This window comes from Mesoplodon densirostris, chromosome 13 (assembly GCF_025265405.1).
Source record: "Mesoplodon densirostris isolate mMesDen1 chromosome 13, mMesDen1 primary haplotype, whole genome shotgun sequence".
NCBI lineage: Eukaryota > Metazoa > Chordata > Mammalia > Artiodactyla > Ziphiidae > Mesoplodon > Mesoplodon densirostris.
This window is the reverse complement of record NC_082673.1, coordinates 3,562,852-3,579,627: the sequence shown is the minus strand read 5'-3', so window position 1 is coordinate 3,579,627 and position 16,776 is coordinate 3,562,852. Positions and strand designations below refer to the sequence as shown.

At 42.4% G+C, this 16,776-nt stretch overlaps 1 protein-coding gene across 6 annotated transcripts in view; it reads left to right on the top strand.

The window, feature by feature from the left end:
- ATP6V1H (ATPase H+ transporting V1 subunit H) overlaps positions 1-16,776 on the top strand; it is an 82,496-nt gene that overhangs the window by 50,218 nt on the left and 15,502 nt on the right. For all 6 annotated transcript variants that reach the window (XM_060116507.1, XM_060116509.1, XM_060116508.1 and 3 more), the window contains 2 exons: positions 9,664-9,761; positions 13,485-13,677. In XM_060116507.1, the coding sequence (XP_059972490.1) occupies positions 9,664-9,761; positions 13,485-13,677 (291 nt within the window). The remainder of the gene's footprint in view (positions 1-9,663; positions 9,762-13,484; positions 13,678-16,776) is intronic.

Below are 16,776 nucleotides of genomic sequence, written 5' to 3'. Positions count from 1 at the left end.
ACTCTCCCTGCCCCTTTTTTGGGCCAATCCTGCCCCACATTTATGTAGAGCCCAAAGGTTAAAGGTTAAAACTCATCATGTCCCCCCAGTTCCTTTCCTGGGTATGGTTATCCCCCCCGGTTGGGAGTGGTTTAACTTTGCTGTCTTCAGACGAGTTCAAGAATTGCCGATAGATTTGGACAAGTATGGGTTGGCGTGGTTAGCGCCAGCCGAGAGCAAGGTGGGGGAAGAGTTAAAAAGGTAGGTGAGGCGTATGCAGCTTCCTTTGCTGGAAATACCTCTGGGAAACCGGAAAGCACCTTCCGAGGATGGTGTCTCCCACCTGCCTGTGCTAGACCTCAGCGAAGCTGTGTGGGTGCCACGCAGGGTCCGTGTCCATAACGCGCAGGCCACACCCCTGTGTGTGTGCTCGTAGATGAGAGAGGGCGACACAGTCCATCTCAAAGCCAGGAGTGGGGCTTCTCTTGGGGCACGGGTCGAGGGACTTGACAAATAGTGTGTCAGGCTGGAAAATGGCCACGTGTCTTCTGAAATCAGAACAGGATATAGAACTAAGTGAGCAGTCTTGGGGCCAGGGTGGGGGAAGGTTCGAAGTCTAGACATTCAGCCATAAGCAGATGTTTAAATTGGGGATCCTTATTTTATATGACTTGAGTTTCTTTCCACCGGCTTGAAATTTTGAAAAATTGTTTGATTTGAAAAATTGTCTAATTAGACTTATTTGTAAAATTTTTTAAAGTTGTTTTCGGAATAAACTTAAGTGGTTATTAAAGAGTTTGGAAGTTAGTAAAGCTCACGCAGGAGGTGCGAGCTCTGGTGACGTGACATTCTTCTTTTGCTCTTTTCTGTCCAGTGTGTGGGAAAAACAATGCTGATCTATTGAATTGGCAGTGGTTAGTCAAAGTGGTTTATCTGGTCGACTCAGACACGTCCATCCCAAACGGAATTAGCATCAGGGGTGATTCTGAGTGACGGAAAGCTGGCTTTTGATGTCCCCGTCTGTTCCGTTTAGTGCCCTTCACAGCTGAACATACTCCCTGTCTCTTGCTGGAGGTTCCTACTTTTTCAGAAGGCTGTCAACTTGGGAGGCAGACTTAAAGAAGTTGACAGAGAGGTGTTAGCACTTCTTTGATACTTGTATTTCAGTAGGGGGATCAGAACTGGTAGCTGGTACGCATGGAGCTCTTCCTGTGTGCCTGGCAGTGTTTTAATCGTTTTGCATTTACATCTCCTTGAATATTCACAGCCCATCTTTGACATCGGTCTTACCATAAGCCACGCTTTAGGGATGAGCCATGAGGTTGGAAAGGCACACCGGCTTGCCCAAGGTCATCCGCTCATGGTGGCAGAACCCCCAAGGAGATGGATTCCTTACCGAGAGGGTTCTGAGGCACCTGGACTGGACTTGGAGCGTTAGGCCTTCTCCAGGCTGCCTCACCTACTCAGACTTGTGAAGAATGTCGGCGTTATATCTTAAAATCCCTTCAGGTTTTCAGACAGTGTAGGAAAGCAACTTGGAAAGCTGCATTCTGTGCTGCTGCGACTTGATGTCAGGATAAAACAAACAGAACAGAGCTTTACATAGCAAACTGGGAAGTTAGCAGGATGCAACAGTCTTGACTTTTAAAATGGCACAGGAGCATCATCATAAGTTACGAGTGGATCATCACAGACATTTTTATTTAAATGACGTTATATAAATGAAATTTTCTAAAAATGATTTGTGTTGTTTTTACCTAAATGTAAAAAGAGTGAACTATATCACATGACACGTACTTACCCTAACTTACCTTCAGCTGTCTGTTCAGTTCTTTGTTGGCTCTTGCACGGGAATGATCAATCTCCTACTTTTCCGAGGACGTCGCCCAGGCTTAGATGTCGATTGCTGGGCTGCTGCCCTGACAAAAAGAGGAACACCGTGATCTCTCCCAGCCTTTGGAGGAGTCAGGAGAATCTGGGCCTTCTTTTCCCTCTGTCCAGCCTCTCTCATACCTGTGTGCAGGGGACCGTGGTAACTCTCCGCTCCCGCGCCCTGTTCTCTGTTGTAGACCTGGTCCGGCCCCGGTTATTGCTGGATGGACATGGTTTCGTTGGTAGTACGTAACGGGAGTAGGTTGCCAGGTTCTCCACGTTGCTCATGTTATCTTTTGCCTTTTAACGTTCTGGAGCAGTTCTGTCCAGTAGAACTCTCTGGGGTGATGGCAGCGTCCTCTATATCTGTGGTGTCCAATCTGGAAGCCCCACGTGGCTCTTGAGCACCTGGAAACCTGGCACGTGTGAGTGAGCAAGTAAACTTGCAGTTTTTTGTAGGCTTTTTGGTTGGTTTGTTTACAGCTTAATTGAAATCTGTTTCTCATACCATAAAATCTTTCCATTTGCCATTGGTTTTAGCATATTTACAGAGTTGGGCAACCATTGCCACCATCTGATTTTGTAGCGCTTTCAACACCCCAGAAAGAAACCGTGTCCACCGAAACAGTCACCCCCATTCCTAACCCCCTCGCCTAAACTCTGGCAACCACTCACTTACTTTCCGTCTCTGCATTCACCTCTTCTGGCCACTCTCTGTACACAAGTCACGTAATATGTGGTCATCCGTGACTGGCTTCTCTCACTTAGCCTATGTTTTCAGGATTCATCCATGTTTTAGCGTGTAATAACAGCATTTTAGAATGAAAGGGGGGGAAAAAAACCTTAGCTTTTTTGGCTTTTGGCCACATTCCTTAAATTGTTTTCTCTGACAGTTCTAATATCCTTGTTAATGTGAAGGTAGTTTTACTGCTTTGACTCTTTTAAATTTAAGGCTCTGTTTTTAATTTAAGACTTTTCAGTCTTTCAGAAGAGTTGGAGGACTTTAACGATTTGGTTCTTCACTGTTTGTCCATAAGTGTATAAAAAGTGCTACCCAAGTAGCAGAAATGAGGGGCTGCGTCAGGAATTCGCATAGTGCAGGCCTCTTATGTAACTCTGGTCCCCTCTAGCCTGTGATTTGTAAAGTCTGTGAGGACCCAGAGAAGTTCACAATCAGTTACGTGTCTTGGTGCAGGTTTCCAGAGCATTGCTATTTACCTGAAGCAATTTTTGGATGATCTTCATTGTATCCTCTTATCACAAAATTCGTAAGTTTTAAACATTGTGAATCATTAAAATATATGCAAAGAATAAATGTTAAGAAAAGGAGAGCAGATAAGAACCTGTCAGTTTTGCTTTTCTGATCAGATATCTGGAAGGATTGTGTATATTCTGGCAATGCAAAGGAAAATTCAATGGTAAAGTATTTCAGTACCAGACTTGCTGTTACATATCATTTTCAAACTATAGCATCAATAACAATAATAAGGTAACCTAATATTGTACATTGGATGTGTTCTTGGAAGTTGCATACAAAGCAATGATTTATAAGGTAAATCATATTTTCTTAAGTTTGCAATAATTTTTTCCTACAATAAAGAATCCCAACCGTCATGTAATTAAATTATATGCCTAAGAAAATTAGATTGAAAGCAATACTTGAAGGAGATTTATAAATTTGTAAATTAACAGTGAAATTACTTTCTTGGTAAGACTTAAATCTAAGATGAAATTATCTTAAGTTAATTTAGGTATTAATTTAATATAGGTATTTTATGGGTATTGACTAGAGGGTCTCTTTTAATAAGCCAACTTGAAGAGAATTCCTGAATTATATATGTTTTAGTTCCTGAATATGAAGTAATAATAATGACAAGAATAATAATGATGACAATGTACCTTACAGTTGTTTTGTGTTTAACTGATGTGAGTTCAGATTTGAGTAACAGAGGTTTTTGTTTTTGTTTTTGTTTTTTAATTTAGGGCTATTTTTTAAAAATTGGGCTGGTATTGCTTTCCTTTATTGATGGGACAACAGTTTTGAAGAGTTTAAAGTGATTTGCCAAAGGTAGATCGGCAGAACTTCTGCCTGACAAGACCTCTCTCCCTCTTTGCCTCCCTTCCTTTCTTTGGTCACTTATTTTTATGTCATAACTTGGTTGGGGAGGAAAAAATTACGCTTTGCTCCTTCTGGGTTCTTCTGTCTGGCCAAAGAATTAAATTGACGTGAGACAGATGAACAGGAGAAAACCACATGTAATTACGTATGTACAGGGGCCCCGTAATATGAGGCCGCAGATGTGGCATCTGAGAGAAAGAGAAGGGGGTGCGGGGAGGGACTTCAGCGGGGAGAAGGCAGTTCACACGGAGGTGGGAAAGCAGACGTTTGGTGACAGATGCTTGCTGGGCCCTCAGGGACAGTGGGACACACAGAGGACTCTGGTCTCCTGGCCCTGTGCAGCTCCCCCCAGCGCTGACCCGTGTTCTTTGTAGATCTCTGGTGACAGTGCCCTTCCTGGACCAGGGCCTTTGTCTGAGTTCTTTAGGCAGTTAAGGGGCAGGTAAAAAGACAGACTTCTTGTATCCTCTGCTTTCAAAAAAATAATCACCCTAAAATAATCCTCATGCCAAAGGGACCCATTTAAGGTGGCAAATTTTGTTCCCCTACAGCTTACATGGAGTAAAATAGACAGATTTTTTAATGTTCAGCTGAATGCACTTATACCTCACGTGTCCTACTCAATGCTTGCCTTCGCCTCGGCTCCCACAAAGGTTTTCGTTATTATGCGTTAGTTTTGCCTGACCTTGAACTCCATAAAACTGGAACCATACACAGTGTGAACTCTTGTGTGTCCGAATTCTTGTGCAGTATTGTGTCAGTGAGAGTCACTCACGTTGCACTTGGCAGTAATTCGTCTCTTTATTGCCGTGTAGTAATCTGTTAAATGAATATTATCCATACTCTTATTGATGGATATTTGAGTTAGTTCTGGTTCTTGGCTGTTGTGAATAGCTTGCTATGAACATCCTTGTACATGGCCTTTGGTAGATGTAACCACTTACGCCTGGAGCACTTCTAGAATGGAGTTGCCGGGGTACAGGTTACATGTGAATTTAGGTCCAGCAGTCCAGTCACTTTTCTAAACCAGTTTACACGTCATCAACAAAGTAGGAGAGTTCCAGTTGTTCCACACATAAGATGTGCACACTCACTTTTTAGTTCTATGAGAAAAGATTCATTTAATAGTCATGACACATTGAATACTTTTGGGATTGGTTAATCACCAGCCCTGGAGGATTTCATGTAAAACTGGCTTCTGGGGTTTATTTTGGTCGACGGTGTGTTCTACAAACTCAGCTTTGTGCTTCGCTGATACCACTGGACACACATGTGTTTCCACTGCATCTGAGACGTGCTCTTCTCTGCACTGCAGGCGTCTTTTTTTTTTTTTAAGCGCCCTTGATTCCAAAATTTAGAGGAATATTATCTTTACTTTTTCTCATTTAGTTTGTACTTAAATCCCAGCATTATGGAGATAGATACTGAAAATTGGTCTGTAAACATTGTTATAGCATGAGTTTTACTTTGGTACAATGTTGCTGCAGTTTTTATGTTTATCTTTCGTTGCCTACTTGCTTTGTAAGTCCTCACTTCTTGAATTACTTTGTAATTCTGCAGAATATGGGTCTGGGAGACCCTCTTCACCAGGAAGGTGAATTCTGTCAGTTGCTGTTTTCCTTTTGTGATTATTCCACCATAATATAGGAGAATTTGCATTTTCAGCAATATTGGAAATTTTACCTAATGATGTTCTCTTAATGTGTTGAGAAGTAAAGTTAGTTTTTCTCTACCAGGGAGGTTTGTGTGTTTGAGAGTACACGTTGTAGCTGGTTCTCAGCCCAGCTTGTCATGTATTAGCTAATGAGATTATCCCCACACCCCATGGGATGTGCCCTGTTATCCCCATTTTATAGGTGGGAAGCTCATTCAGGGGCACACGGCTTGGAAGTGGCTGAGCATGGCAGGCTGGTTCCAGAGCCTTTGTTCGTAACTGTTATGCTACATTACTGCCTTTCTTTCATGGTGGTGGAGTTAACATTGGAGCTGTGAGTCAGTTCAGCTGGAGAGAGGAGGGGCGAGAGCTTTCCTGGAAGCAGCTGGAGGTAGACGTCTGGTTCTCTGGGGGAGAGTAACTGTTGGACCTGGCACTTTAAGGTCACTGCTGATCCTAGCATTTGCCATGTTGGTGGAGTGATAAGGTATCAGAGAGGTAAGAACCTGGTGATAATTCTCTCAAGAAAACTTCATGCGTTGGGAGGAAGAAAGATGCTGAGATTGGTACAAGGTTTAGGGATAATTTTAAGACGGGAAAGATTGAGTATATTGAGGGTCTGAGGAAAGGGAACCTGTCAAACAGATCGGAGCTACAGGGAGGGGTCGGACTGAGGCGATGCTGTGTGGGAGGAGTGGGACACAGGCCTCGCTGGGGCCGTGGTCCTGGACAGGAAGAGCTGTCTGCCTCTGCTCAGCGGGAGGGAGGTGAGAAGGGCCGTCAGGGACGTTCAGTTGGGGGGGCGCAATGTTGGCAGCTCAGTGACTCGCTAGCTGATGGTCTCCGTTTTTTCTCTCAGTGCTGAGGTAAGGGAAGAGAGCAGGGCAGGAGGGTAGAGGTGAAGGTGTGAGCGTGGCTCTGGGGATGGCAGCGAGAGCGGAGCACAGCTGCCTGATGGCTCTGCGTGGCTGTCAGTCTTCTCCAGCAGTGGCTGAATGACCTCTGTGTGGGGGAAGAGTCGGTGGCTCCTTGGGTTGATTGGAGGCTGACTATTTTCCTCTAAAAAAATCATTGAATAACTTTGTACATGAGACTAACAGGGCAATGTGAGAGAAAGGTAAGGCAGTGATACAATTTACTTTGTTTAATTGAAGGCAGTAACTCAGTCATTTATCAGTGTTACCTTCACTGTGTACTTTGAAAATAATTTCTGGACTGGTATTGGACTGCCTCATGGTGCATCACAGGAGAGAGTGCAGTTTTAGAAGCAGCATCTTTGTAAAAAAAATTTTAATAGAGTATAATTGCTTCATAATACTGTGTTAGTTTCTGTTGTACAGCAAAGCGAATCGGCCATATGCATACACATGTCCACATATCCCCTCCCTCTTGAGCCTCCCTCCCACCCTCCCTGTCCCACCCCTCTAGGTCATCGCAAAGCGCCCAGCGGATCTCCCTGTGCTATGTGGATGCTTCCCACCAGCGAACTATTTTACATTCGGTAGTGTGTGTATGGCGATGCTACTCTCACTTCGCCCCAGCTTCCCCCTCCCACCCCAAGTCCTCAAGTCCATTCTCTATGTCTACCTCTTTATTCCTGCCCTGCAGCTAGGTTCATCAGTACCATTAGAAGCAGCATCTTTTTTTTATTTTTTAATAGATCTTTATTGGAGTATACTTTGCAATGGTGTGTTTGTTTCTGCTTTATAACAAAGTGAATCAGCTATACATACACATATATCCCCATATCTCCTCCCTCTTGCATCTCCCTCCCTCCCACCCTCCCTATCCCACCCCTCTAGGTGGTCACAAAGCACCGAGCTGATCTCCCTGTGCTATGCGGCTGCTTCCCACTAGCTATCCATTTTACGTTTGGTAGTGTATATATGTCCATGCCACTCTCTCACTTCGTCCCAGCTTACCCTTCCCCCTCCCTGTGTCCTCAAGTCCATTCTCTACGTCTGCATTTTTATTCCTGTCCTGCCCCTAGGTTCATCAGAACCTTTTTTTTTTAAGATTCCATATATATATATATATGTGTTAGCATATGGTATTTGTTTTTCTGTTTCTGACTTACTTCACTCTGTATGACAGACTCTAGGTCCGTCCACCTCACTACAAATAACTCAATTTCTTTCTTTTTATGCCTGAGTAATATTCCATTGTATATATGTGCCACATCTTCTTTATCCATTCATCTGTCGATGGACACTTAGGTTGCTTCCATGTCCTGGCTATTGTAAATAGTGCTGAAGCAGCATCTTTTATATGCTCGTTTATATGTGAGTCCTGAAGCTGTAGCTAGCAACGAAGAATCCATTTTTTAAATGTGTCATGTATTTCAACATAGTAGGGTAAATGGACACAGAAAAGAAAAAGACTTACAGTGAACCAAGAAATTCTCGTGTTGAGAGGAAATCGATGATAAATGGAAGAGGAGAGAGTGCCCTAGGCTGCCTTTTACTCATTATCGTAGAAACCTTGCTTAGGCTCTCTCTAAACAAGGAAGGTGGAATTCTCCTTTTCACAAAGGGTTACTTAGCTGCTGACCTAATTGGAAAAACACATATATATTTTTTCCCATTATGGAAGATTGTTTTCGAGCTGAAAATTTACTTTATTTGTTTATTTATTTTTTGGTACGCGGGCCTCTCACTGTCGTGGCCTCTCCCGTTGCGGAGCACAGGCTCCGGACGCGCAGGCTCAGCGGCCATGGCTCACGGGCTTAGTTACTCCGCGGCATGTCGGATCTTCCCAGACTGGGGCATGAACCCGTGTCCCCTGCATCGGCAGGTGGACTCTCAACCACTGCACCACCAGGGAAGCCCTTTTTTTTTTGTCATTAATTTCTGCGAATGTTTTGAGTTTTCAGGCAAATTAAGTTACTGGATATAGTGTGCTTTTGGGCAACTGTGTTCACTACTTTCTAGGTGAAATCTAAGATAACCTTTTCATGATAACTTTTGATTATTCCACCAAATATATCATTGTGTTTTTGTATTTGAGTGCCTGGAATTCTTTGAAGTGTTAGGTTTTAACAAACTGAGTTTAAGTTAAAACATAGAGCTGAAGTGGCATCATGTATATTAGGTTTTGTGAATTTATATGACGTCCACGATCCTCTCCTGTCTTTCTTTTTTCTTTTTGTTAGCATGTTCTTTAAGGCTGGGGTCTGAAATTTCCCCTTGTCCCTCCATTTCTTACAGATGTAATAAGGCTCATGGTAAATATTTAGGGACGCCTCCAGGCCAGGTGTTACTACCAGCTTACCTAACGTGGAGGAGCGTGCAACTTCTTGGGGATATTTGTTCTATTTATTTCAAGCTTCAGATTTAACCTCAATTTCTCTAACATAGTGCCTGTTGCACTGATAGTTTCAAGAAAAAGTCAGTCTTTTTCAAGTGTTTAAGTAGACTTTTTATATGCTGTATAGTGTTTTTTTTAAAGTTCTTATTTATTGAGTTTCTGTGACATGTCTAGCTCTGTGCTGAATGAATTACTTTACTTAATCCTAAGAGTCCCTTTCAGGGTGCGTGGGGGTGTGACCCTCATTAAGGATGAAGAAACTGAGCATTGAAAAGGTTCGGAACTTGCTCAAGATCATTCAAATACGGGCCTGTCTCAAAGCATACACTTTTATCTCTTTCATTTTATTGTTGTTCTCTGATACTTGTGTAATTATGAAGAGAAATATTCTCTGTATCATGCCTCTATTCAGGGCTAAGTGAAACATTGCAGGATAACAAGCTGTTTATCAAACCATATCAAAGGCATAATTACTTTGTCCCTTGATTTCCCTGACTGGATGTGTTCGGTGGGCTTGAACCATGTAGGCTTAATTTGGCAAAAGAAGTTAGCTTCATTTCTAGGAGGAAGAGAGAAGAGCAACAAGGATTGACTTTTGAAAAAATATTTGAGACTTTTGGACTTTTCAGATGATAAGAAACTCTAGTAAAAACCACTCCAGAATTTGGTATCTGCATGACCTTGTGACTTGAAGCGCTTTCCGGTTTTAAACGCTGTGCTTCTCCCCGCACAGAGCTCTCAGTATGTACAGTGTGTGGCCGGGTGTCTGCAGCTGATGCTTCGAGTCAACGAGTACCGCTTTGCCTGGGTGGAAGCAGACGGGGTGAACTGGTGAGCGCCCTTTATTTTGACTGTGGAGTAACATTTAAAAGCATCTCTCCTTGACAATTTCAAAGAAACAAATACATTTAATCATCTAAAAGAAGGGTTTTTTTTTGTTTTTTTTTTTTTAAAGTATCTTGTGTGAGGTTTCTGTGCAGGAGACTCTGTAGCGACAGGGCCCCCGGTTTCCCTGGAGGTGTGTCAGGTCGGCTCCCTCTACCTTGTATGGAACATTCCAGGCTCCAGCAGGAGAGCAGGCGCTCAGCACAAGCACAAGCATCTTGTTTGTGCACACAGTTTAGTTTTCCCTGTCGTTTCGGAGAACTTTGGTTTCCGTGTAGAGAACGGATTACCAGTCAAATTCCCGCAAGCCAGCCAAGGGCCAGCTTTGCAGGCAGCTCTTTCTGAGGATAGCTGTCTCCGGACCATGACGTTAACTCTTTTCCACACAGAAACTTAAAGGTGGACTATACAGATGTTGTTTCCAGTCTTTTTACTTTCTTAAAAGTGATGCAGTATTTTGGGCAATACAATAAGAAAGGATAATTATTTCTTTCACTATTATATCATCTTTCTAGGTGATTCCATCATTCTCCAATTTTCTTATAATTTTAGTCTTTAATATTTATTAGCATAGTTGAGAATAATGGATGAATAATGATGAAACAAGATCTAGGATGATGAAATAGTGTGATTCTTCAAATTATAGTTAACAAACTCACCAAGATCACATAGTGTATCTTAGGTTTATAAATAGGTCCAATGGACCTGTATTGTAATTGAAAGATAAATTGAATTTTATTCTATTAAACAAAAAGTAGATTTTCTTTTTTGTTCTTTGGAAGACCTGTAAGAGAGAATAAAAGTCATGAAATATCAGTTTATACAAATAGTTATAATTGCTCAAAAAATAAACTCAAATACTAGAATTTGGTCCAGTGGACCGAGGCTAACGAAATGCTGCTGTTCAAAATATTGTTGGCACTAATATTTTGGAGGATGGTAAGCAGTATTAACTATTCGGTTTAGCAACAAGAGCAGGCATAAGTACAATCTAGAATATTCCATGTTCAACCTACACACTTTGATACGCTAATGCCCACTAACAAGGTTAGTAGTAATCAAATTAATACAGAGACTTTTAGGTTGAGAACAGGCATTAATAAAGGTAGAATATGTTAACTTGTTGATAGTAGGGCAATTTAGAAAAGTCATTGAAGCTTTTCACTGTTTTAGAAAGAAAACACGTACTTTTTACTCTGCCATTTCTTTTGTTTAGGGTCGAAAGTTTTCTTTTTTTCCTTTTTGGTGCTCCTCAAATCACAAGCGGGGATCCTGAGAGGGGAAAAAATTGTAAGCATAGCCTGTTTGAGGAGAGTGGAAGAGGACTGGTGGTTTAAGACCCCAGGACCTTTTTATCTCTGCATAGTTTCCTTTCTTTCCTTCTTGGTTACACGAATGACACACACTCTTTCTGAATGTTTCTGGGCCCGTGTAAGACCAAGAGTATGCTTTGACTTCACTAGAAAGTCTGAAGAAAAGCACTGATTTTTTAAATACTGGAGCTAAAAGGGGGCTTTTGCTGGGGTAATTGCTTCCCCAAATCCAACGGCCATTTATGAACCTTTATATCCTGACATTTGAAGTATTTTGGAAGTATAAAATAGTATATAAATGAAAGGTAAGATTAAAAAAAAATTGCGTGGTGAGATACAAGGGGCCCACGGGTCTGACGAACAGCAGGAAGTGTGCACGTCAGCCAGTCGTCAGCTGTTTGTCTCCTTAGTCCCTGCGTTGGCATGATTTAAAAAGAAAAATCTTAATTAAAAAGCAGAGCACAAAATAGTTATTTTGGCGTCATGGACCTTAACCTCCTTTCTGATCTTGGATTTGACAGTTTGTGTTTCTTGCGCTCTCTGCGTGATGTTATACCATATATTATGGGGGTTAAAGGAAACATATGTGGTCCTTTCCTTTGAGAGATATACAGCCTAGCTAATTTAATGTGAAGAAATTAAATTCTCCCTAGGTATAAACTAGGTATAAATTTGTGAACTGGGTTTCTGAAAACAGGTAAATAAAGGGACTCTCAAGTGTCAGAGATCCTACTACCCCTAAAGCGGGGAGCAAAGGGTAAGAGGTTGGAGTTGCCAGGATTCACGGGCTGCAGGAGGGGCTGCATGAAGTGAAGTTCGGGCCTGGAGGGGACAATACAGCTCAGCTGGGGCTGGGTCCCCACGCTTGAGGTCGGGCACCCAGACGGCGGGTGCTAGTGTCTTGAGGGTGCAGGGACGCTCGTCCTGCCAGAGCCCGTGCAGGATGAATTCAGCCGCTGCCGCGGGTGAAGAGGCGTGCCGAAGTGACGCTGGCAGGCACAGGAGGGCGACAGGAGAGGTCCCTTCTTCCTCCATCCCCGAGTCAGCCGCGAGCACCTCCTGTCGCCGAGCCAGCGGGGAAAGCGGAAATGGGGAACGCGGAAAGTGAATTGTCAGCCACAGCATCCCAGGGTGTAGCGGGCTGACCTTAACAAGTGGAACAGTCAGGGCTCAAAGGAAGCCAGGTACCCGGGTGCTGATAGTGTAAAATGCTGTGCTTTGACCGCTGTTGAATGCTGACATCAATATTAAATAAAAGCAGGCCTTATGTACCAACCAAAAGTAGAACAGGTTCAAGGAAGAAATCATGCATGAGAAAATTAAGGACAATTCAGCGAATTTATAAGTGTATACAAATCACAAAAATGGGGAAATGGCACAAATATAAGCCTTCCACTAAGTTAGTAGTTGTAAATCGTAAAATTAGATTTAAAATGTATTTAATTTTGTTAATAGACTTTTATTTTTTAGAGCAGTTTTAGGTTTACAGAAAAATCGGAAGCACAGAGAGTCCCGTACGTGCCTGCCCTCCCAGAGTCTTCCATGTTACCAGCAGCTGGTGTTAGTGTGATGATCCCTTTGTTTCAGTTGATGAACCAATATTGATATGTTCTTACTGACTAAGTTTACATTAGCGCTCGCTCTGTGTTGTACATTCTGTGGATTTTGAGTTCTCTTTAACCCCTCTGGTCGCTGTTTAACCGTCTGATTTGATGGTTTCTGTCCCTTGTGTGAATATAGGCATGCCCCAGGGAAATTTCCTTAGTGCTTTCCTTGGTGTAACCTGTCATTTTCACACCGCTTTCCCAGTTTCCTTATCGGTAAGGCGGGAGGCTGAACTAGAAGCTTCTGGGGTTCTGACCCCAAATTTGATGAATGGCTGTGTTCAAATTCAGACTCATGACAGGCTTTTCCCAAACTCATTTCCTCTTTTTTCTGTCGAGTTTCCTAAATATTTTTAAAGCTATAAATGATTCTCTTGGATCATTTTCAGTCAGACTGAAAACCTTGATTATACCCTCTGGCTTCACTGAGATGTACATCCACTGTGTCACCATGTCCTGAGGCTTTTACTTCTTGAGTGTCCATCAGGGTCCTCCTACTGTTCCCTTTGTGGGCCATGCTCCCTGCAGCGAAGGCGGTGGTGTCCTTGAGACTCTGGAGACAGGCTTACGTGATGCCGTGCAGGACTGGCTCTCTGTGAGCAGGGGTCTGGCTTGCTCGTTCCTTCGGGGGAAAAAAGAGAGGACGTGATTCAGAGAGACTGATCCATCAGTGCAAAAAGAACAATCAGTTATTTCTTCTCCCCTGTTGTGCTGTCATGTTAAATGTTTTCTCAACGTGTGTTCCTTTTCAGCATCATGGGAGTTCTGAGTAACAAGTGTGGCTTTCAGCTCCAGTATCAGATGATTTTTTCTATATGGCTCCTGGCGTTCAGTCCTCAGATGTGTGAACACCTGCGACGCTACAACATCATTCCTGTTCTGTCCGACATCCTGCAAGAATCTGTCAAAGAGAAAGTGACAAGAATCATTCTTGCAGCATTCCGGGTACATGTTTTTGTGTGTGTGTGTGTGTGTGTGTGTGTGTGTAAGGCATTTTTTTTTACTGTGGAGTATATTTCAGGGCTTTTAGCAGGTGGGGAAAAGTTGCTTGTTCTCCATGTAGTTATGGAACTGTGGCATCTTGGTGAGCTTGGAGTAAAATATCAGTTTGTACTCATGGCAGGGGGAGTGGACAGGTGGGGCGAAGCCATCTAAATGGATGACACGTAAGAGTGGCTGGGAGATGGTAGACCTACAAATCCAAGCTATTGGCTTTAGAATTTGTGTTTTTAACCATTGTTAGTTCTTACGCTTTCTTTAAACAAACAACGACAAATCAAAAATAAAAGGTTGTGCAGATGTATTGCAAAACCGTAAATGGCGTAGACACCACATTTGCCAAATACGGTCATTAACATCTTTCAGATTTTTCTAAGCAAATAGAGATAAATATATAAATAGGTGTCTAACTTTGTTTTGCATTTAAAAATAAGAGTGGTGTCATGTTATAAATACTGTTCTATAACTTTATTCTTAACAATATATAATAAGTGTGTTTTCATTTTCCTGTAGTAGATCTTCAGTATTCTTTTCAGTGGCTATATTCTGCTGTGTTGATGTAAAGTGGTTTATTTAATCAGTGTCCTGTTGATGGAAATGTGAGGTGTTTCCAGTTTTTTTACATATGTTTTCCCACCTTGTTGAGTATTTTGGTTGGGTAAGTTCCGGAGATGGAATTGCTGAGTCAAAGAATATACTTTTGGGCTTCCCTGGTGGCGCAGTGGTTGAGAGTCCGCCTGCCGATGCAGGGGACATGGGTTCGTGCCCCGGTCCGGGAGGATCCCACATGCCGCGGAGTGGCTGGGCCCATGAGCCATGGCCGCTGAGCCTACGCGTCCGGAGCCTGTGCTCCGCAGCGGGAGAGACCACAACAGTGAGAGGCCCGCGTACCGCAAAAAAAAAAGAAAAGAATATACTTTTTACCAGTTCTTATAGATAATGTCAAATCACCTTTCAAAAATGTACAAATTTATGTTTCCAGTAATTATATATTGGGCAAGAATACAGAGAGTCCCTACTTTCTCTTAGTGCGTGGACTTTTTTCTAAATTGGAAGCTGTTCCTGAAGTTGACGTGAAAACTCTTTGAAAAAAATAGATTTTCTTAACTGGTGAACTGTTAGGAAAGATAGTCATCCTTGATTCAATATCTTTGCAATTAGATTATCCTAGAAAGATGTTTTGGATTATTATTATTTTTTCCCTTTGTATGACTTTCACTTCTGGGAAATAGAAAGATCAACAGTTGCCTGAGTGATAAACATGGAAGTGAATCATATTTTTTCAGCTCATATCTACCTACCCTTTTCTGTATGTTAGTTACGTATTTTTTACGTTAAAATATCTATCTTTCCAAATGTTGAAGATTGTAAACATTTAGCACAAAATTATTTCTTTTGATAGTTTGTTAATAAGGTGACTTGTTTGTTTAAGGTGAAATACAGGTGTGGGAGGAATTGCTGTAGAACTCAGGATCTTATTTCAGCTGTTCTCTTGTTTCATAGCCTCTATCTCCACGCTTGTATCTTTCCCCCTCAGTTTTGATAAACTTACATGGATTTTTATAAGTGTCATTTAGATAATATAGTGAGTGCTGTGAGGTTTAGGAAGAAATCAGATACTAATAATTTATAGTAACAGATTGAGATTTAAGCTAAAGCTCTGCATAAGCTGCTTTATTTTGTTTCTGTTTTTTTTAAATTATTTATTTATGTATTTTGTCTGCGTTGGGTCTTTGTTGCTGTGTGTGGGCTTTCTCTAGGTGCGGCGAGCGGAGGCTACTCTTCCTTGCGGTGCGTGGGCTTCTCATTGCGGTGGCTTCTCTTGTTGTGGAGCACGGGCTCAGTAGTTGTGGCTCGCAGGCTCTAGAGCGCAGACTCAGTAGTCGTGGCGCACGGGGTTAGTTGCTCCACGACATGTGGCATGTTCCCGGACCAGGGCTCGAACCCATGTCCCCTGCGTTGGCAGGCGGATGCTTAACCACTGTGCCACCAGGGAAGTCCGTTTTTGTTTTTTTTTTTGAGACAAGCCATTTGTCTTATCAAATCATTATTTATTTATTTATTATCGCAGTTGATTTATAATATTACATTAGTTTCAGGTGTGTAACGTTGGTTCAGTATTTTTATAGAGTATATACTCCATTGAAAGTTACTACACAACAATGGCTGTCGTTCCCTGTGCCGTACAGTATGTCCTTGCTGTTCATGTTTCACACACAGTAGCTCATATCTGTTAACCCTGACCCCTGTCTTGTCCCTCCCCCTACACCCCCCAGCATAAACTGCTTTGCCATAATGTATGCGGCAGCTGTTCTAGCTGAGCTTCCCACAGACCTTGCTTCGTATTTTGTCCCTTCTCTAGTTCCTCCTCACATTGATTTTCACGTTAAGTCATTATTATGTTAGATAAAAGGGTCATTGGAAGCAGGTACCTCTAATATGGGTATATGGTAGGTGAGAGGTATTTGTTGATATTAGCTGGATCCTACCTTTGAGCTGTTCCCTCCCCCTCCCCCTCCCTCCCCCTTGCCTATCCTGTTCTATCCTATCCCATCCTTTCTTTTTCCTGTTCCTCCCCCACCCCCCATTTCATGGATTATCTGTCCACCTCTCAATGCATCAGATGTTTATTGAACACCAATTATGGAAGGATGAATATGACAAGATACTTTTTCTCAGGGACTTTGTGTTTTGTTTGAATCTGTCTTTGATGGAGAGACTTCATGAAGTCACCATGATGAATGTTTACGGTATACAAAGTTCAAAAAGTCACAAGAAGTATAAAGCCAGACTGAGATTCTTAGTTTTCTTTTGACCTGATTTGGGAGCTCTCCAGATTGATTATCTGCTTTTTATGGAAATTTGAGGGGTACAATAGCATAGCCCTTTTCTAATTTTCCTTTCCACGTGGTGTGTTAGCAAGAGTTTAGGCTCTGGCGTAGACGTGCCTAGGAGTGAGTCCCAGCACTAGGTTGCTGGGAGAGTGGTTTGAACTCTCAGAGCTGATTTCTCCACTTGTGAAAGGTGGTCAATGATACTTAACTC